The 23,247-nt window shown below is 41.1% G+C and overlaps 1 protein-coding gene across 6 annotated transcripts in view; it reads left to right on the top strand.

The window, feature by feature from the left end:
- Nucleotides 1-23,247, top strand: part of plagl2 (pleiomorphic adenoma gene-like 2) — a 172,330-nt gene that overhangs the window by 136,333 nt on the left and 12,750 nt on the right. For 3 of the 6 annotated variants that reach the window (XM_068048354.1, XM_068048355.1, XM_068048356.1), the window contains exon 4: nucleotides 3,469-3,529. In XM_068048354.1, coding sequence (XP_067904455.1) covers nucleotides 3,469-3,529 — 61 coding nt within the window. Of the gene's footprint in view, nucleotides 1-3,468; nucleotides 3,906-23,247 lie in introns of those variants that run through there. The other 3 variants (XM_068048358.1, XM_068048357.1, XM_068048353.1) reach the window with 3 other exon arrangements.

The raw sequence follows: 23,247 nt of genomic DNA, 5'->3' as shown, positions 1-23,247 counted from the left end.
TGCCATTAGGTTAAGATCAGTCATTTTACTGATTGGTTTATAATGAATAGTTTAAATCAAAAAATCTTTAACCGTTGCACGCAGAACAATACAATATCTCATAAATTAACATTAAATGCTAGTACCATTTCAGCACTACATCCAAAAAGTAAGCCAAGTTCAGAAATTTCTCTTCAAACTATAAAAAGGAAAGACTTGCATTTCTATAACCCCCTTATATCTCAAATGTCTTAAAGCACCTTGCATATATTTAATTTCTTTAAAGTACAGTGGCTGTTGTTACGTAGGAAATGCAGTTGTCACTTTGTGCACAATGAATCCCAGTAACAACAATGAGATGGGTGACCAGTTGACTTGTTTTTGTGGTGCTGGTTGAAGGAGGAATGTTGGCAAAGATACCAGGAGAACTTCCTGCTCTTCTTTGAATGATGATATGGAACCTTTTTTCACCTGAACCAAGTGAACCCGCAGTACCTTATGCCTCATCTGAAAGGTGACATTTCTAGAAAAGCAGCACCACTTCAAGTGCTGGAATATCTGCCTGGATTATGGGCTCAAGATTTGATCATCCTCTATCAGTAGAGGGGTGTTTGATGTCTTTCATAGGAATCATAGAAAATTTACAACACTGAAGGAGGCCTTTCAGCCCAATGTGTCCGTGCTGGTTGACAAAGAGCTACCCAGCCTAATCCCACCTTCCAGCACAAGGCCTGTAGTCTTTCAGGTCATGGTTCTTCAAGTGGACATCCAAGTACTTTTTAAATGTGGTGAGAGATTCTGCCTCTACCCCCCATTCAGGCAGTGAGTTCCAGGACCCTACCACCTTCTGGGTGGAAAAAAATGTCTTCTCATCTCCCCTCTAATCCTTCTACCAATCACGTTAAATCTATGCCCCCTGGTTTTTGATCCATCTGCTAAAGTAAATGAATTGTCCGAGTTCATTGTATCTAGGTCCGTCATTGTTTTATACACCTCAATTAAATCAACACTCAGCCTCCTCTATTCCAAGGAAAATAGCCCCAGTCTATCCAATCTTTCCTCCTAGCTAAAAATTTCCAGTCATGACAATATCTTCATAAATCTGCTCTGAATCACATCTTTCCTTCATTGTGGTGACCAGAACAGTATACAATACTCAAGCTGTGGTCCAACTAGTGTTGTAGCCAGCTCTAGCATAGCCTACCTGCTCTTATATTCTGTGCTTTGGTTAATAAAGAAAGTATGCCATATGCCCTTATCAACCTATCCTGCTGCCTTTAAGGATCTGTGGACATACATTCCTCCACACTCCCATTTAGAGTCATAGAGTTATACAGCACAGAAACAGGCCCTTCGGCCCATCGTGTCTGTGCCGGCCATTAAGCACCTAACTATTCTAATGGCATTTTCCAGCACCTGGTCCGTAGCCTTGTATGCAATGGCGATTCAAGTGCTCACCTAAATACTACTAAAATGTTGTGAGGGTTCCTGTCTCTACCACCCTCTGAGTGAAATTTTTTTTCCTCAAATCCCCTCTAAACCTCCTGCCCCTTACCTTAAATCTATGCCCCCTGGTTATTGACCCCGCCACTAAGGGAAAAAGTTTCCTCCTATCTAACCTATCAATGCCCCTCGTAACTTTGTATACCTCAATCATGTCCCCCCTCAGCCTTCTCTGCTCTAAGGAAAACAACCCTAGCCTTTTCAGTCTCTCTCCATAGCTGAAATGCTCCAGCCCAGGCAACATCCTGGTGAATCTCCTCTGCACCCTCTCCAGTGCAATCACATCCTTCCTATAGTGTGGCGACCAGAACTGTACACAGTTCTCCAACTGTGGCCTAACTTACGTTTTATACAACTCCATCATAACCTCCCTGCTCTTATATTCTGTGCCTCGGCTAATAAAGGCAAGTATCCCATATGCCTTCCTAACCACTTTATCCACCTGTGCTGCTGCCTTCAGTGATCTGTGGACAAGTACACCAAGGTCCCTCTGACCCTCTGTACTTCCTAGGGTCCTACCATCCATTGTATATTCCCTTGCCTTGTTAGTCCTCCCAAAATGCATCACCTCTCACTTCTCAGGATTAAATTCCATTTGCCACTGCTCTGCTCATCTTACCAGCCCATCTATCTCGTCCTGTAATCTAAGGCTTTCCTCCTCACTATTTACGACACCACCAATTTTCGTGTCATTTCTCCCATTTATTGTGTATTGCCTTGTTGCATCTCCCAAAATGCATTACCTCACACTTCTCTGAATTGAATTCCATTTTCCACTTTTCTGCCCAATTGACCTGACCATCTATATTTTACTGCAGTCCAAAGCTTTCCTTCTCACTGTCAATGAAATGACCAATTTTTGCATCATCTGCCGACTTCTTTATCATGTCCTCTACATTTGAGTCTAAATCATTAATATAACTATAAAAAAGGGCCCAACTTCTTAGCCCTGTGGAACCCCATTGGTAACAGTCTTTCGGTCACAAAAAACACCCGTCAGCCATTACCCTTTGCTTCCTGCCACTAAGCCAAGATCCAGTTTGCCACTCTCCCTTGGATCCCAAAGGCTTTTACTTTTTTTATCAGCCCGCCATGTGGGACCTTGTCAAAAGCTTTGCTAAAAGCCATGAAAACCACATTGCCCTCAACAACCCTACTTGTCATCTCCTCAAAAAATTTAATCATGTTAGTCAGACATGACCTTTCATTCGTTGTTTTGCCACAGTTTTCATTTTGCTTAAGCAAAACATTTTTTCAGGACAACAGACAATTAGAACGATTTTTTTTTTGAAGAATCTGAGACCTCTAGTTCTCAAAGATTAGAAAGTAGGCTTCGATTTAGATTGAATCGTTCATGTTTCCACTGTACATGTTACTTGTGTTTTCATTTCCCTTTTGTTTAGGTAGTTTCCTTTTTTTAATTTCCAACCAAAAGTGTGCGCAGACAGCAATCTATAATCAAGCTTCTACCAGTCTCACTATGTCTGTGTAACTACCTGACGTGCCGAAAAGGCAGCCCGAGTTGACTTGCTCTTATTTTCCTTGTCCCAAATTTTAATTTTCCCTTGTGGTGAGTCACTTACCTGCCCTCTTTCTGATGTCCTGGCATGATTTTGCTCTTTACACATAAGAAATCAATTCCTAGAACTTCTTGACACAATATATTGGCTCACAAGGTAGTGTGCCATTAATGCAACCTATATGTTCTCAATGAGCGAAGTGAATACAGGTGAAGTGAAGATGACTTTTACAAAATGTATGTATTTGAGGACAAGTATTGTGCGATTTTCAGTTTTTATATATACAACATTTTGATTTTGTATAAAATTGCCTTTGATAGAAAATATGTTTCTTCATGAAAATAAAATGGGAGCCTGAACATCTTTGGTCATAGCTAACCCAAAGATGATTAATAAATGAAGGTACACAGAGATAGTGATTTTCATGTTCAGAAATGTTAATCTTTGTATTTAATTTGACTTTTAGGCCTAAAATTTCTGTGCTCCTCCCATATTGCTGAAGCAGCTTTAAACTCTGGATGCAACAGGTATCTATCAACTGGAAGTGATCATAATACACAGACTGAAAACACAGGAAATACACTTGGTAGCGAGAAGGTGGGTAAAGCCCCATTTTTCTAGGGACTTGGCCTGTAAGGCTGCAATGGCAGCTGTTGCCACTGATGACCTAAGTCAAATCACAGTAACAAAACAGAAGGAAGATACGCAGAAGGTTTTAGAAGCCAAATGGAAAGGGAAGGAGTCAAAGCCAAGGAGAACCCTTGAGTGCCTGATCTGCGGAGCATTCTTCAGCAGTGTTGACAAACTTAAAGTCCATTCATACTCTCACACAGGAGAGAGGCCCTACAAGTGCTCATACCCGGAGTGCACTAAAGCCTTTGTGTCCAAGTATAAACTTCTCAGGTATGGGAAGCTGAATGGGAAAAGTGCCCTAAAAACTGTTAATTAAATGTATTTAATCCTTTGAGGACGCAACTTTCTATGCAAATTATGCAACATGTACATCTTTAGCTTTTAAAATGGTTTTGGAAGAAATATTAACATTATGAAACTTAACTGTTACAATATTAAGTATTAGCAATACTTGTTGCATTTTCTGAATAACCTCAAACATGAATCATTTTTTTAAAGAATGTTGCAGAAATGCTACTGCAGTCCTCAAAGGGTTAACTTAAGTATATACACCTCCTCCAGGCTTGATGAGGATTCTTGCAAACCATCTGCTAAAGACCACTCCACTTCTGACCATTGCCTGCTCCAGTGATTTCCTGCATAAAGTGATGTCACACAATACAGCAAGGATATAATATGCTGTTTGGCTACCATTACAAATGAAATGTCAAATTATGTCCTGGCATCCATTGTGTTACAAAAAAAAAAGCCTTTAAGCATGTGCTTTTCAAATTGTGCATAATGCATTGACGAGGAATCCTACAACGGTTCCAGTAAGAAGCTATACCAAATAGTCAACAGTGTATCATATCATCGCAGAAATATTGGGCTTTATTTAGATCAATGTCATGAAATTTCACTTCTTGTCTTGTATCTGCTAGCCATATGGCATATACACTGAAAATATTGCAAGTCAGAATGGCAGCATTCAATTGAATACAGTTTGTTTATTGCTTCTGCTCTCATACCAGGTGATACTGTGATGCAAAATTCACAGTGGTTTTATTTCTAAGGTGGCATTGGTCAAGGACTGGAGAATGTATCCAATAGATACAGTCAAAAGACAATGTTAGTGCAACTTAAAATTACATTGATATTATAGCAAGGAGAAAAAAACTACACAACGAAGAGCCAGGATATACCAGTGTAGCATTGGTGGTCAGACCTAGCCATGGGAGACAGTGCGGTTGTCTTTGATTCTTTTAGGAGAGAAAGAAGAACCCAGAACTAAAAGAGAGTAACAAAAGATTTTGTTACACTAAAAAATCCTGATTGTATGATATGTACATATCGATCAGTGATCATGCTGAGAAATCAAATAACGATGGTGGTAATGGAAGGCAGTTTACAGACATTATTATTAGTTGCTCTCTTACCTGAGCCTCAGCAAAAGCTCCCTATCACTGACATTTGAAAGTGGGATCTCACCTCCCTGGTGATCTTGGAAGCGTTACTGCTTTGCAGGAGTGCAATTGATAACATGCCAGACAAGTCCCATTCTCTACCAAGCAGTTGTTAACATTACAGAAAGCCAGGTGGTGAAGGATAGAACTGGAGCCAATCATTACACACTTTTATAAGCATTTCTTTGCAGAGGTGCACATTACATACATGCAGCCCTTTACCCAATGATCACAGTTTCAGTCTCTTCCTATTTAGAGGAGCACAGTTAAAGCTCACCAGCTGCATCCAATTTATATCGCATTAACAGGTTCTCTTCTCTCTCTTTAACTTAAAATTTGAGTTTATATGTATAAACAAAATATGAAAATAAATTAAATGAAAGACCTCCATATTCTTGTACAAAGCATTATGTTGCGAGATGCCCCTAACAGTTTCTTAGTATATGCAGTTCTTTTTGTAAAACAATCCTACAGATGATGATTTGCATCCACCCATTTAATTTTAGAGATTTCCTTTCTCTCTAGCAAATGTTTCATTCCTCACTCACTCACACTTTTTGTAGAGTGTACATAATCCCACAAGTAACAATTATCTACAAGGTGTTCAAGGTATACTATCTTTAGTATACCCATTGTACAGAATCTCACTTAAAATATTTGACAGCTAGAATCCCATATCCACTATCTCCCCAAGATCCAGTGTTTTGGCAGCCAGAGTACTTTTAACAACCCTTTTTATTTTGTTAGCTTCCCATTCTCACCCATCAGAAATTTTATGCAATCAGCTGCAGTAGAATACCCATCAGGAAGATTTGCATGTGAAGCATTGCTTTAAAAAAAAACTAGCTTCATGTTCTTTGGGTTACTTATGGCTGGGAACTTAAGTATGCATTTATCCAGCTTTAAATTTAGTAATGAAAACAAAATCCTGGAAATACTCAGCAGGTCAGGCAGCGTCTGTGGAGAGAAAAACAGAGTTAGCATTTCAGCTTGATGACCTTTGTTCAGAACTGGGAAAAGTTCAAAATGTAAGAGTTGTTTGGGTCAATAAGGATTGGATCAGGGTGCCACAGAGAAAACGGTCCCTTTGGAATGTTGAAAGGGGAGAGCAGGGGAAGATCTCTTAGTAGATGTCACGTTGAAGCTGGCGTAAATGGCAGAGGATGATCTGTTGGATGCAGAGTCTGTTGGGATGTAAGGTGAGGACAAGAGGAACTCTTCCATGGTTCTGGGAGAGAGGGAAGGGGTGAGAGCAGAAGTATGGGAAATGGGACGGACAAGGTCAAGGACCCGGTCAAACATGGTGGGGGGTGGGGAGGTATGGGGTGGGTGGGAGGGGTGGAGGGCAGGTCTTCGATACCAGCATTTCTGCTATGTCTTTCATTTTCACCCTGGTCCACTCCTCAATCACCCCCTCTCCTTCCCATGGCATATTTCCTTGCAAGTGCAGATGTACCACCTGCCCTTTCACTTGCTCTGTCCACCATCCAAGATCCCAAACACTCCTTCAAGGTGAAACAGTGAATAACATGTACTACTTTCGATTTAGTGTACTGTATTCACTGCTTGCAATGTGGTCTGCTGTACTTTGGGGAAACCAAATGCAAATTGGGTGACTGCTTTTTGGAACACCTCCATTCAGTTCACAATATAGTCGACTCTTAACTGCCCTCTGAAATGGCCTAGCAAGCCACTCAGTTCAAGGGCAATTAGGGATGGGCAATAAATGCTCGCCTTGCCAGTGACACCCACATCAATGAATTAAAAAAAAAATTGTGATCCTGAGCTTCCAGACCTGAAATTTTAATTCTCCACCTTGCTGTCACACTGACATCTCTGTCCTCAACCTTCTGCAGTGATCCAAGGAAGCTCAGTGTAAGCTTGAGGAACAGCATCTCCTCTTTTGATTGGATCTTCTGGACTGAACATTGAGTTTATCAATTTCAGACGAACCTCTGACCCCATTTTGTTTCCTTTCTTCTTTGTAGGTTTTGGTTAAACTCTTGTTTTTCTCTCGTTTTTGCTTTCAGAGGGCAGTTGTTCATCATTCTGCTATTCACATCTCCTCTAGACACATCTGTTGTTTCTTTACCACTCCCTTTGACCTTCCACCACCAATTGTTTTGTCATTTAATCTGTCCTGTCTTCCATCCTATCACAGACTTTTCCTTTTGTTCTTTGTTCCACCCTCTCCCATTTCACTTGCTTAAAACATCTCTAACCTTTCCCAGTTCTGATTGATGGTCATCATCCTGAAATGCTAACTCTGTTTCTCTCTCCACAGATGCTGCCTGATCTGCTGAGTATTTCCAGCATTTTCTATTTTTATTTCAGATTTCCAGCAGCTGCAGTATTTTGCTTTTAAATTTCATAATGTTTTATTTGTCCTTAAAACATTCTCTACTTTAGAGTGTTTCATCCTGATACTTAACACCAACATATCAAAACTAGAATCTGGTTTAGATTGAGCGCACAACCAGTTCCATTGACCAGTCAAGCTTCACAGTTGCTTTGTCTCTTTAGATATAACATCATCTTTCTCTGATGACCTAGTACGATTAACTGGGATGGAGTAACACTCTCTAAATAGTATTGTTGATTTAAAGTTATTGGAGACCTACTTTGCTTAATATCTAAGCCAATATATTTAAAACCCTCACAAGCCTGTCTCCCAATCTTAAATTCCACTCTAATTTTATTAATAACACATTTTTCAAATTCTGCAGTACCACCCCATAAGAAATCATGCAAATGCCTGAAGGTTTTCCTTTAAGGTACCAATAAAACATTGTGGGATAAGCTTTTAGTTGACCACAATCTATTTTCAGCAAAACAGATCTCACCCAAAAAATACCATACCCTGGAAATATAATTCAGACCATAGATGCATTTGTTTAGTTTCCATAGCCTTTCTTCTGCATCCGCCTCTTTGGGCGATTTCAGAAACACTTCACTCTGAAAAGTATCGCCCTGCAGAAATGCGGCTTTTATGTTGATTGATTTACACTCCCATGAATATGTGGCCAAAAGAGCAAAAGAAAACATTTTTAAGATTACTTTTTCAGCTATTGGGAGATTCCACTCGCACATCAGTACCACCTAGTCACTCTTCAAGACCCCTAGCAACTAGCCTCACTTTAGCCTTAAGTTCCATCTGCAAGGACTTTTTCAGTACAAGTCCACCTGTGAGACAAAGCTGGTTGACCCTTATGCGGTACCTCAGAGTAAACTCCAAACTCTCTCCAACTATCTCCCTTTGTTCAGCTGCGATATTCATGGCCATAATGTTCATGTTTTCACACATGTCTCTGAACTCACCATTGGCAAATTTCCCTCCAGTATCAGAAACTTGATGGTGTCCCAAGTCCGCGCACTGTCCATTTCTCCATGATTTGGTCTTTAGTAACCCTTTTGTCCTTACTAAGTATTGTAGAAAGACTAAATCCAATCACCAGGTCTACAAAATGTACAATGAAAATATTTCTTCGTCCCCTACCTTTAGATGCATGGCAACTACCTAGTTAAAGTCACATACCAAGCCTTAAAATAGGACAGGACAGCGTCCTTTTTACAGATTTTGCACTTCTCACTAATCTCTTCTATCAGCCTCGTATATTCTTCATCAACCACACCTGCACCTTTAGTAGGATTCTGAACCTTTGACAAGTAGGGTGAGCAAATTGTCCATGTCACGTTAGGACAATTTGTTTTCTTTTTTCTCTGATTCTTATCACTTGATGCCATTAATATTTGTCCAATGCTGTGATGAGAAACATCAGGTTTTGTTAAGGGAATACAATAATGCCCTGACTGGGTATAAACTGCGGATCCACTGACTTTCCAAAAATAATTGCCGTATCATGCTCTATGTCAAGTACATTTGTGCCTTTTTTGTGGAAGGTTTACGCAACAGCATTGGTATCTCACTGGAGACTACATCAGTACTTATAAAATAGCTTCAGTTATTTTACCTGGATTACAACTTTTTTTAGTAACCTCGATGTGTTGTCAATACCAAAAAGTCATACTTTTATGATCTTTAACCTTGCATTGATCCTCACTACTTAGTCAATCAAGGTAACATTTTACCCAGTCTGTCCCACATTCTGTTGAACTACAAGTATTATTTAGTACTGTACAATTAAAGGGGTCTACAACTAACATATTCACACAGGACTAAAACTCCTTGTGACCAGTATAATTTGTTTGGATTCGTCATTATCTTCATCCTCTTCCTCATAATTCTCTGTGTCATGTGTCATTTTGAGGACCCTGCCTCTTTGCTGTGAGCAGTTAGTTCACTGCATAATGATATTTGGAGACACACTGAAAGCACATATTAACTGTTCTTTGGGCATTCCTGGGATTCATTTCCCCCATTATGTTTGTTCCAATTTTGTCTTCTACTGTAATAGCCACATCTGCTAAAGGTGCTTTCATCCTCATTCTGCCTGTCTTTAATCCTTCCATTGCACTGATGCCTGTGTTGTATCTGGGTTATTTTGAAATATGGCAATCATTGAGCCCTTTTTTTATGTCACTGCGGAATGTTTCATTTGTTCCTTGAAGGCTGAAGGAAATGACTGTTTGTTTCCCCAGGAATTTTTTAAAGACAGCAGACATCTGATCCAATGGAGTCTCCTTCCATGAGACCCAAACATCTGTTTGAACCAGTTACCTGCCCATATGAGATGCCTCAGTACAATACAGTAATTTAAACTCATCCAGGGATCCCAAAATTGAATTTTGTCAATCTTTTATACAATCTGCTAAAGTCCATGATATATTCTTGAAAGGAGTGATCATCTGTTTTCTGAAAATTATCAAAGTCTGACCATGCCTCATAGGCATTTAACAGATCATCTGTCTTGTAGATTTCATCCAACTCTAATCAAAGGTCCAACCCTTCATCCAACTGACGGGCATCGATCTCACAAAATACTTCTGATTTTACCTCTTATAGGAAGCAACAATGCCGAGGCTATACCAACAATTTACCTTTTGTTTTCTGCCACTTTTCACAATGGCCACAAGGATTTTAGTTTACTGTCTGAAAAAGTTTTCTTACTTTCCAAACTTCACTTTTACGCAACTATCCTCTGCTGCCACATATTCCAGAAAGCCAATTGATGAAGGATATAACTAGAGCCAATCTTTGCACATTTTATTAGCTTTTATTTACCAGAATGGTTCCAGGGATGGAGGATTTTAGTTACAAGGTTAGGTTGAAAAAGCTGGGTTTGTTCTCTTTAGAACAAAGGAGATTGAGGCGAGATTTAATGGAAGTATACAAGATTATGACAGGCTTAGATAAGTTAGACAAGGAAAAATTGTTCCCATTAACAAATGGTACAAGGACTAGGGGACATAGATTGAAAGTTTTGGGCAAGAGATGCAGGGGGAATATGAGGAAGCACCTTTTTATAGAGCGGGTGGTAATGACCTGGACCTCGCTGCCCACAAGGGTGGTGGAAGCGGAAACGATCAATGACTTCAAGAGGAAGTTGGATGGCCACCTGAGAGAAATAGACTTGCAGGTGTACATGGACCGAGCTGGGGAGTGGGACTGACTGCATAGCTCCGTGGAGAGACGGCATGGACTCAATGGGCCAAATGGCCGCCTCCTGTGCTGCAAATAACTCTCTATGCACCTATGACTATTATTTACAGTGATACACATTACAAATATGTATCTCCTAACCCAGTAGCCACAGTTTGTTTGTGGATATTTATAGGAGCAGAAGTGAATCTCCAGTTAATACCCACCACCTGCATACAATTAACAGTTGTAAAATATAAAAATGCAAAGATTCTGATCTTCTGATGGAAAGTAGGAAAAAACAAATAGAAACACCGTCACCTTACCAACAGTGGCTTTAACATGAAATGGATTCAAGCTCCACCCATAGGTCAGCATGTTTATTTTGTGAGTAGCTGAGCTGTACAGAGCGGGAATATCTCTGGTTGAATCCTTGGTCTGTGCTTAGCCTAATGAGTTGATGTTTACAATTGGCCTTGGTGTCCCAGGTACTGGAGGGATTCCTTCTTCTGATGGTTATCTAGTCACCTCTACAGGAAGTGCTTGGGTATAGATGATGGATGAGGGTAGTGTCAGCCTCATCTGTGATGCCCCTGCAATTGAAGAGCCTGCTGACACTTGCCATCAAGGCTGTTAAGTGAATAATAGTGTCTTGCGTTAGATACCTGAGGGCAACCTTCAGGAGATAGGAGAGAAAATAGATAAAAAGAAAAGAAATTAGAAAACTTCCCGATGAATAAATGCAAATCGCAACCACTGGTGCCATTCAACACCATGCAGACCAGGAAGAACCATGGTTTAATCCACAGTCTGTGCTGCATTAGTTTCATTCAGTTGAGAAGTATGCAGTAGAGCTATGGGTCACACCATTTCCCAGGAAGTAGAAGACAAAAGAACTAACCAAGGTTTTAGTTCCATATTGCTAAAGTGAGGTTCGGATCAGCTTTTCCACTAGTAAGCAGCCTATCATGAGTGCCTCGGCCCACAAATGAACAGTGACTTCTCTGGGGTTCTGAAGGCCACTTCTGATTGCTGCTGCTTTATAAGCAGGGGAATGATGACCAGTACCACTGTGCCTAAGGTAGGAAGTTGATGGGTGATCACCACAGACTTTGTAGTAATAAGTAAGTTGCCCAGGTAGAGGCCTTGAACCAGGTTGATTGGTCTTCCACATGAGTAGAAAGTAGTGTATGGGTTATGGGAAATTAAGAAAGAGACAAATTAATGTTTTAAAAATTGTGGAGGTTTTTTTGACAAATCCAAGCCCAATTTTTACTGTATTTTTTATCCATGAGTGGATAGACACTAATTTTTGTTTTAGACAATGTATTTAAAACAGGTTTGAGCCAGGTACATTTCTAGAAGTTTCTAGAATGTTTTTTTTTAAATCATGTATCTGTTAAGGTGCTTGTATAGGAACATTCTCTTTGCTGATGACATTGTTTCACTGCCAGCTGCTGGTCCTCTTTCAAGCAGGATCCTCCCATCCCAATTTTTACAGGTCAGATGCTGGTTTTGATGCGTCACATGGTGAGTGTGATATCCTCTGTACTAGACTGGCTAAACCCTCTTACCAAAAATGGCACAATAGGAAGAAGTTTGACACAGAAGTCAATGGGAATTTAGAATTTTTTTGAATTGGTGCCCAAATGAACAACCTGGATCTTAATCTCGTCTGTTAATTTCAGCTTTCTCTACCATGCTTGCAGCATTCTAGTAAACAACAAAACATGAAGAACAACTGGAACTGTCAAATGCATAGTCCTTTGCAGTTGCAAAGACCAATCCAAATCACAACCCTCAACATTTCTTATCCACTACACCACTTAATGCCAACAATGAGAAGTTTGCCAGTAGAAGCCTCTAAATCTGCTAAAACTTTTTCTTTTGAATCATCGTGTGGTTCAGTATGAATGATAAGAGTTTTCACTCTACCAGCACTGTCCATTGTGCTCATCAGCAATGTTAACCAGGATAGGAAAGCAACAGATTTGAATACAACAGAAGTGAAATATTATGGATGCTGGAAATCTGAAATAAAACCAGAAAATGCTGGCTGCAGAATACACTCTTTCTAAATACTCATTGCCTCTCAAAGCTTATCATGTAAAACTTCATCTCAACCCTCCACTGTCGAACTCTGACCTGATTTATGAAGACAATACATCCCTTTGGCCCCGGCAGCATAGAAACTATAGTGTCTCATGGATAATTTGATTATTTCAGGCCCATTCCCATAGTCTTCAGTTCAGTTCCTAACTGCTTGCAAATAACCTATTAGTACTGAAGGTAGCACATTTATTAGATTGGCCAGTTTTCTTACTTGATAGATCAGTTCTGGGAGTAATGGTACTTATCACTTTGCAGTTCTGCAGTAATTATGAATTCTTTCAACAAAGCAAACAGAATACTGAGCTGCCATGTCAAATTAGTCAAGTCTGAGGCCATTATGCTGAAATTCTGTAGTATTTAGGTCAGCCCACACTCTTGAGTACTACTGTTCAGTTCTGGTTACCAAAGCACAGGGAAGTATTGCAGAGAATGGAAGCCAAACTGATCATTGCCTTAACGGGTTGACCTTATGAGGAAAGGATGGTAAAGCTCAGACTGTTCAACCTTGATTAAAAGGGAACGAGAGGGGACCTTATGGAGGTATATAAGATAGTAGGTGGAATGGAAAGCTTAATCCAGAGCACTATTTAAATTCGCCCACTATTGTGGGTCAGGAGGACATAGGTTAAAAACTGGTAAAAGGCAAGTTCAGGACTGAATTCCTGAAGCATTCCTTATCTCAGAGTGACTTAAACCTGGAATCGTCTTCTGAGTGAGTTAACAGAAGCAAAAACTTGGAGTCATTCATAAGGCAGTTAGATACCATAATATAAGTGGGCTAGAGTGTGCTGAACATTTGTACTATACAAGTGGAAGATATTTCCATGATCAGGGAGCTTCAATAATCAGCCATCACTTTACATTGCAATCCCAGCCAGTAATAAATGTCAGAGTATTTCAAAGCCCTTGAACATCTTCCCACTTCCTAAATCCATGCCTATGGTTCCTTTGACTTCATGCTTTAATCTGTCCAATCAGTTTTCTGCCCCCTGCCACAGTGCTGAAAGAGCTCTAACAGAAGTCACAAATTACATCCTCTGGAATTGTGGTGCATTATTCTTTTTCATCCTACTTGACCTCTTTGTAGCCTTTGGCACTGTCAGCCACACCATCTCCTCCATTTTTAACTCTGTGGGACTGTCATTACTTGGTTTCACTCTGATCGTAGCCAGACAATCTTCATTAGTGGCTTCTCTTCCTGTCCCTAAACAATTTTCTTTTAATTCCCAGGGATTGATCTTTGCCCCCCTCCATTTTTCATCTACATGATGCCCCATGACAACATCATCGAAAGACATGTGGTCAGCTTCCACATGTATGCCATTGACATCCAATTTTACCTCTCCACCACTTCTCAACCCCTCCACTGCCTGAAGGTTGTCAAACTGCTCGTCCAACATCCTGTCTTGGATAAGCTGCAAGTTTCTTTAGTTAAATATTGGGAAGACTGAAGCCATAGTCTTTGGGCCCCCGCCACACGCTCTGTACCCTTGCCACTGATTTCACCTCCCTCACCTATTGACAGTCTTCTCATCATTGGACTTCACAATCGAAGAAGAGGAGAAAATACCAATGGTACAAGGAACTTCTCATAAGTTTTTGAAAAATGGTAATGGAGAATATAATGGGACTTAAGATTGACAATTCTGCAGGACCTGATGGTTTCCATCCTAGGTTATTAAAGGAAGCAGGTGGGGAAGTTGCAAGTGTGATTGTAATTTTCCAAAGCTCCCTCGGATTCGAAAACCGTACACTTGATTGGAAAATTGCAAATATTATTTGAAACAGGAGGGAGGGAAAAACCAGTAAAATACAGATCTGTTGTGTATCATCAGTTGTAGGGATGTCACTGGAATCTATCATCAGGGACAGAGTAGCAGCATTTCAATATGTATGAGTTGATTGAAGAGAGTCAGCATGGATTTGTGACTAGTTGAATTTTTTTGAGGAGGTGGACAGGGGAGTGTATATAGATGTTGTCGATATCACCTTCCAGAATGCATTTGATAAGATTGTGGACAAGCGATTATTAGCAAAAATGACAACGCATGGAATTGGACTTGAAAATTGGTTAGAAGGTAGGAGACGAAATGTAGGAATAAAGGGAGTATACTTTGGTGGAATGCGACAACTGGTGTTCCTCAAAGAACTGTACTGGATCCTTAGCTTTTCACCATTTATATCAATGACGGATGAAGAAATAGTGAATTGTACATCCAAATCTGATGGTAATACTAAACTAAGTGGAATAGTAAGTTGTATAGATAGGAGCAGGAAGTTACAGTGAGACATAAATTAAGTGAATGGGCAATCATGTAGCAGATGAAGTTAATTGTGGGAAAGTGTAAGCAAGAAAGATAAATTGGAATACTTTGTAAATGGTGAAGGAATAGAAACTGTGGAGGAGCAAAGGGATTTGGGTGTCCAGGTACATAAATCACCTATAAAAGCTGGTGCACAGGTACAATAAGTAATCAAAAAGGTTAATGGAATGTTGGCCTTTTCACAGGAAGGTTGCAAAACAAAGAGAAGGAAATTATTTCTCAGTTGAACAAAGCATTGGCCAGATCCTGTCTGGAGTATTACATTCAGTTCTGGGCACTGCACTTCAGGAAGTATATATTGGCCCTAGAGTGGGTACAACATAGATTTACCAAAATGATACCAGGGCTAAAAGGGTTAAATTATGAGAACAGGTTGCATAAACTTGGGTTGTATTCCCCTGAGTTTAGAAGGTTGAGGGGTGATCTAATTGACACCATTAAATAATAAAAGGATTTGATGAAGTAGATACAGAGAAACTATTCCTCTAGAAGGGGGTTCCAGTACAAAGAGCCACAATCTTAAAATGAGAGCTCGACATGAAGGGTAATGGAAGTGTGGAACTCTCCCAACTGTGTCTGATCTGCTGTGCCAATTGAAATTTTTAAGCCTGAGATCAACAGATTTTTTTTATGATGTAGGGGTATGGATCAAAAGTGGTTAGATAGATTTGGGTAGAAATCTAATTAAATGGCAGAATAGGCTTGAGTTTTGTAGCCTACTATGTTACTTCCTGGCTACTGTCTAAGATTGAACCAGAATGTTTGCTACCTTGGCATCCTATTCAACCCAAGCTGAGCTTCTGATCCCATATCCTCTTCATCACAAAGACTGTCTGCCTGCACCTTTGTAACACTGCCTGCCTCCGTCCATGCTTCAGTCCTGTTGCTCAAGCTCTAATTTATGCCTGTATCACCTTCCGACTCTACAATTCAGCGCTCTCCTGGCCAAATTCCCATCCTCTATGCTGTGTAAACTCCAGCTCATCCAAAACTGCTGGTGCCTATTTCTTGTCTTACACCAAGTCTTTCTTATCACAGTCTTGTGTGGCTTCCCTCTCTTCACCTCACCAATGGCAGCCATTTCTCAAGCATTTCTGGCCCCTATCTGGGATTCTGTACCTAAACACCTCTGTCTTTCCACCTACTTCTCCTCCTCAAAGTCTAACTGACCAAGCTTTCGGCACCCCTCTTACTATCTCTATCATCGGATCAGCGTCTATTTTTGTTGGATTATATCTGTGAAGTGCCTTGGACAGTGTTATTCAATAGAAATTTCTGCTTAGCTACAGGACTAAGGCTTTAGTCACATGCACTGATTTAGTGGAAAACACCTTGTGCACAATACAGGTAAATGCATTTCTACATGCATATTTCCTTAACAAACATCTGCCAGTATACTCTGAAAAACTTTGCAGTCTCCCTTACACAAAGTTTGGAATTCTGGCATGAACCAATCAGGCACAGCACCTCTTAGTGCAACTTCTAAAATTTTGACCAGCAGTTACAAACAGCATTTCATCTTCTTTGTAGTGATCACTGAGAATGTTGACTTGTACAAAGGAAACTGTCCCTGCTGTCCATACAGAACCCAATTGGAGCTTCCTTGCCCATTGTCATGACTTGCCCCGTTGCAGCTACTCCTTATTGGCTGGGTTGGCTTTTTTCCTACTGGCCTGGAGCTGTTATTCGATTGGTTGAGCTGACTACTTTGCTGTCTCCCTTTGCCGTATGATTTTGCTAGTGTTTCCATGGTGCTGAGGTCTGGCTTTTTTATCCATGTTGCATGCCATTTAGCAAACAATCTAAACAGGAACCAAAAAAGTTAAGCACAAACAACAATTAAAAAGCACTTGCGCACTCTGCTTTTCATCTTGTCTTTTTACTAACAAATGCACATGGTTAAAGTACACATGCATATGCTGCGTAAATGAGTATTGAGATTATATACCCTTGCTCATTTTTTATATACTGAAGCATATAATTAGTCACATCTGAATTACCAATTCATCACATGGGGCTAGGTTTAAAGAGATGATGTAAATGCAGCTTGTTGAATGCAGAATGATTTTGTCACATGACTCAACAGAATAGATATCATCTAAAATATATTAAAATCCTTGAGTTTTTGTGACAGGTTACACTTGGGTTACTCCTGTATGATCGATGCATAGTTGCACGTCATGCCTTCAGTACACAGATTCTCCATCTGTTTTCTGCCTTCCAAGAACTGCAAACCTGAAGTTATCTCCTGAGGTCTTGCTGCTCCCTCACTGTCATGTTCAAATAAATGCCGCCCTGCTTTCAGCTTCACTTCTCCAGTCACCTCAGTCAAACTTGTCTCTACTGCTACGCCTGTTCTCCTTCTTTGGCCTCCTTATCTCGAGAGACAATGCTTACGCGCCTGGAGGTGGTCAGTGGTTTGTGAAGCAGCGCTTGGAGTGGCAATAAAGGCCAATTCTAGAGTGACAGGCTCTTCCACAGGTGCTGCAGAGAAATTTGTTTGTCGGGGCTGTTGCACAGTTGGCTCTCCCCTTGCGCCTCTGTCTTTTTTCCTGCCAACTACTAAGTCTCTTCGACTCGCCACATTTTAGCCCCGTCTTTATGGCTGCTACGCCTATCTTCAACATAAAAGTTGTAGCAGAGTCTCCTGCTGACAGATCTCAAAACATGAAAGCTCCTTACTTGTATTCTGCCCATTCAGCCTCCACTCCTCAGTCCTAGCGTCCCAATGCAGCCAGGCTACCCCTTTGGTACTTTTCTCATCTCTTCTTAGCCCTTCCGCTTTTTCTTCGTGAACTACTGCCACTATCTACACCTCTTTGATCTAACCACATCAGAGCTCCCTGCTTCAATGCCATTCAGCGCAAAAAAGATGCAGTTAGCAAAAGTACCCAATTTTTAAAGAAGTTTCCTTGTCCTGCCTCTTATTTCCTGGCCATAGCTGGAATAAAAATAGCAGATTGTGTTTCTGGTCTTCGTCCCAAAGCCTAAGTTAAGTAGAAAGCATTCAGACTCCCCAACCTTACTCCAGAAACATCCTGCTCCGAACTCCAACCAATCTAAAAACTAACTTACGACTATCAAGAAAGACTGAACAGGCTGGGGCTCTTTTCTCTAGAAAAGAGACAGCTGAGTGGTGATCTGGTAGAGGTTTTTATCAAACGTCTTCAGAATTTTAGATACACATTAATAAAGCCAGTAATCCCCTTGTATCTTCATTTTTAGTTACACAGTGCACCTCTACTAGCTTTATTATTTATTTTCTCTTCGTAACATTTTTAAAAAGAATTGTATCCCCTCTTCAGTTTTATTATTTATTTTGTACTCCCTTCTTCCAACTCCCTCATTTTTTTTAATTTCAGGATCTCCTTCCACCCCAATTATTTATTTCATTTTCCCTTCTGTTTGGTTGTCACCAAGAAAGACAGCACACGATTCAGCATTTTAACATGTGCTTCTCAGTGTAAGCCTCCATCTTTATTCTCTGTCTCTATGTATGTGTGGCCCTAGCCCCTAGAAGGAGTCAATATACATAGACTCACATCAAGTCACACTCGGGGTCCTAAAGGTACAGCACAGCAAACAAGTCATGTTCAACTTGAATTTTTTGAAGAAGTAACAAGGAGGATAGATGGGAGCAGTGCCGTTGATGTGGTCTACATGGATTTTAGGAAGGCTTTTGACGAGGTCCCACATGGCAGACTGGTTAAAATATAAAATCCCATGGGAGTCAGGGAAATGCAGCAAGGTGCATACAAAATTGGCTCAGTGGCAGGAAACAAAGGGTAAGGTGTTTTTGCGACTGGAGGGCTGTTTCCAGTAGCGTTCTGCAGGGCTCAGAACTGGGACCCCTGCTTTTTGTGATGTATATTAACAATTTGGATGTAAATGTAGGGGGCATGATGAAGACATTTGCGGACGACACAAAGATTGGCCATGTGGTAGATAGCGAGGAGGATAGCTGTAGGCTGCAGGAAGATATTGATGGTCTGATCAGATGGGCAGAAAAGTGGCAAATGGAATTCAACTTGGAGAAGTGTGAGGTGATGCATTTGGGGAGATTAAACAAGGCAAAGGAATACACGATTAATGGGAAAATACTGAGAAGTGTAGAGGAAGTGAGGGACCTTGGAGTGAATGTCCACAGATCCCTGAAGGTAGCAGGAAAGGTCGATAAGGTGGTTAAGAAGGCATATGGAATTCTTTCCTTTATCAACAGAGATATAGAATATAAGAGCAGGGAGATTATGCTGAAACTGTATAACTCATTGGTTAGGCCACAATGTGAGTACTGTGTGCAGGTCTGGTCACCTCATTACAGAAAGGATGTAATTGCACTAGAGAGGGTGCAGAGGAGATTTACGAGGATGTTGCCAGGCCTGGAAAAATGCAGCTATGAGGAAAGATTGGATAGGCTGGGGTTGTTCTCCTTGGAACAGAGAAGGCTGAGGGGAGATCTGATTGAAATGTACAAAATTGTGAGGGGTCTGGATAGAGTGAAGGTGAAGGGTCCATTCACCTTATCAGAGGTCAGTGACGAGAGGGCATAGATCTAAAGTGATTGTTGGAAAATTTAGAGGGGAGATGAGGAAAAACTTTTTCACCCAAAGGGTGGCGATGGTCTGGAACTCGCTGCCTGAAAGGGTATTTGAGGCAGAGACCCTCAACTCATTCAAAAGGAGTCTGGATAAGCACCTCAAGTGCCGTAAGCTGCAGGGCTACGGACCAAATGCTGGAAGTTGGGATTAGAATAGGTGGATCGTTTTTCGGCCAGCACAGACACGATGGGCCAAGTGGTCTCTTTCTGTGCCATAAACATTCTATGGTTCTAACTCACATACCATAATGTCTCCTTTTTTTTCTTCCAAATTAGTTGTCCGAAAGAATAAAAGTAAAATTGTACAGTGATCCCAATCACAGAACAATAACATACAAGAAATATGTAAGTGTAGATGATTTTTTTTCAGCTGAGTCCTTAAGTGTTCATAGTGTTCTTTTCAAATGCGTAACCTTTCCTGGCCAAAAGAGAACATCTCTGGCTCGTCTGACGCAGGCGTCTCCTACAAAGTGACTCTTGTGGATTCTGTCTAACATCAGTGGCTGCATTGCTTTACGCACAATGACTTACATGCCCTTGTAGAGAATTCCATTCTGCATTGTTATCTTCTCTCTAAATCTGAAGTACTCTTGAACTGAGACTGGTACTTCTGCCATCCACTTATCAACATGGACGTGAGTGTTTGTAGTGTCTGATCCCTCAAAGTCTCTTTCTGGAGCTGGATGGAAGTCACATTGCTCACTCTCTGATAGTCTCCTTGATTAATCTGTTCAATTCCATTGTAAATTGGATCAGCTTTTCTGCTGCAGGGTTCATGTATGTAGTCTCTACTGAATCTGTCAGTTATGCACATCTTCTCAGGACAGTACTTGACATCTAGCTGGTAGTTCTGTAATCTCAGCATCATTCTTTGAAGCCTCTTTAGTGCACTGTGAATGGCTTTGTTGTAGATTGGAACAAGTGGCTTGTGATTAGTGTGCATCGTGAACTTCCTCCCTTGTATGTACTGGTCAAACCACTCGCAGCTGAAGACTATGGCCAAACATTCCTTCTTTATTTGAGCATAGTTACATTCTGCTTTGTTCAAGGTTCCTGAGGCAAAGGTAACTGGCTGGCTATTCTGAAGAAGGGTGGGTCCAATTCCTTTGTCTGATGCATTGCATTGGATTGTGACCTGTTCATGCAAGCTGGAGTATTTCAACACTGCAGCTTGCGTGAGAAGTTGTTGGAGCTCATGTAGTGTTTGAGTGTGGTATTCTAGCCACTCAAAGTAAGCATCTTTGCCCATCAATCTTCTTAGCGGCTCTGCAACATGAGATAGTCTGGGTAGGAACTTTACCAGGTATCTAATGCACTGAAGAAGACGCTGGATTCCATTCTTGCTTTTAGGTGCTGACATCTCCATGATAGCCTTTATTTTGTCTGGAACTGGGCATTGGCCATCCTCTGTCAATAGGTGTCTCATATAAGGCACTGATGAGAGACGAAGTTGAAGCTGCTTCTGGTCAACTTCAAGTTGACGTCTCTTGCTCTTTGCAGGAGCTAGGCTAAGTTCTTGTCACAGTCTGCTACCACTTCCTGGTGGATGTCGCCACTTCCGAAAACCAGAAAGTCATCAGCGTTGACATCAACACCATCTAAACCTTCAATAATTTCATGCTGGCGTTGATGAAACTCTTCTGGGGCTGTTGATATACCAAATTGCATACGTGTCCATCCGTAGCGGCTGTAGAGTGTAGAAAACATTGTGAGAAGACTGTTCTCCTCATCTAGTTTCACTTTCCAAAACCTGTCTTTAGCATCAGAAACTGAGAAGACGTGCGCTTTAGATGGCCTTGGTAAGATGTCATCCACCCATGGGAATAGGGTAGTGTGGGCACTTCAGAGCCTTATTCAAGTCCCTAGGGTCAGTGCAGATTCAAAGTTAGTTAGGTTTCTTCACAGTGACTGCACTGCTAATCCATTCTGTTGGTTGTGTAACTTTGACAAGGATTCCCCGTTCTTCAAGTTCTTCTGCTTCAGTTCCTGCTTCAAGGGAATAGCTACTTTCTGAGCAGCATGCTTCGCTGGAGATACTGTGACATCTACATCGAGGTGATACTCTCCAGCAAGGCAGCCTCAGCCTTCGAAAACATAGGCATACTTGTTAATTACATGGGTAATCTTCTCTGCTCCCATCAGATTAACTTTGTTCAAGGTCTGTGGGGTGTTTACTGTAATCAATCCCATCTGGAGTGATGTTTTGCCTGCCAGAAGAGGCATCTGTTGCACGTCCACTACCTTGAAAGTGATCTTATGCACACGATCCTCATGTTGGCAGAAAAGATCACACTCTCCTCTTACAGGAATAGTAGTTCCATCATAAAGTCTGATCTTTGTCTGGCAAGGTCTAAGCAGTGAATGTCTTGTCTTGTCAATCTCGCACAAATGCCTGAATGAGATGGCATTGCATTTTGCTCCTGTATCAGCTTGGCACTCTAACACTGATTGCAGCAAACTAATTGTACTGTCAATTTCTTTCCTTCATTATGAATGTGGAAAACTGTGACTTCCTCCATAGCATGTATCTCATCCTCTGACTCTGACATGTCATTATCATCCCGCACTTGGATGCAGTGTTTTCCTTTTGCAGACAGCCTGGAAATGATTTGCCTTGTCACATTTCCTGCAGACCTTTCCATATGCCGGACATTTTTCTCGTCCTTTTCCATGACTTCCTCCACAGTAGGGACACATGTGGAAACCTTGTGGCTTCTTTGTGTGGGCCTTTGGCTGTGTGATGTCTTTTGCTGACATATCCTGCCATGAGCCTGCTTTGAGGAGCCTGCTGATCTCATCTTGGGCTTGGAAGGTAACTTGTCATGGCTGTAGTGCACCTCTTCTTGCCCTCCAACAACTTTGAGTTGCTGATGAGCAGCCTCACTAACTTCAAGGACTCTGATAGCCTTCTTGAGATCACATACTGTATTCTGCTGTCTAAACAATCTGGCTTGAAGCTGTTTATCTTGACAGCATCAACATCTCGTCAAGTCGCATACCAAGCTTGCAGGGCTCAGCTAACTGTCTCAACCGGACCACAAACTGGTCAGCACTATGGAAAATGTATCTGCCATACAAAACATTACTTGCAGGTGCAAAGTGTTCAGATAATTTGTCAATTATCTTGCTTGGTTCTTTTGCATCATTCTCACTCATTCCAAGTGTTCTCAAACTCTGTTTGCATTCCTGACCCATTACAGCTCTCACGGTGACTATCTGGGCTGTATCTGGCTTTTATCCAGTTCTGTAGCACTAGATAATCTTGCCAGGATTCTTTCTAAACTTTCCAGTCAGCCGCTAAATTCCCCTTGCAGCACACCGGCTGCTGTGTTGGAATCTGGCAATACGCTATTTTGTACTCATGACTCTGATGAATTTTGTGTAGAGAAAAATGATGCAAATAGAAACATAGAAATCTCTCAGGCTGCTAAACCTGTGCTCCCAACACATCATTAATGTCCTAAACTTTCATATTTTCAATGAAATCCGTCACTTCTGACACCATGGGCTGAATTTTAATCGCGTGCCACACTCCAACTCGGCGGCCTTCTGGCACAGAAGTGCCGCCGAGGAGCCCCCATGATGATATGCGCGGGGG

Source organism: Heterodontus francisci, chromosome 16, assembly GCF_036365525.1.
Source record: "Heterodontus francisci isolate sHetFra1 chromosome 16, sHetFra1.hap1, whole genome shotgun sequence".
NCBI classification, from domain to species: domain Eukaryota; kingdom Metazoa; phylum Chordata; class Chondrichthyes; order Heterodontiformes; family Heterodontidae; genus Heterodontus; species Heterodontus francisci.
The sequence above is the reverse complement of the archived record's forward strand: the minus strand, read 5'-3'. Positions and strand labels throughout refer to the sequence as shown.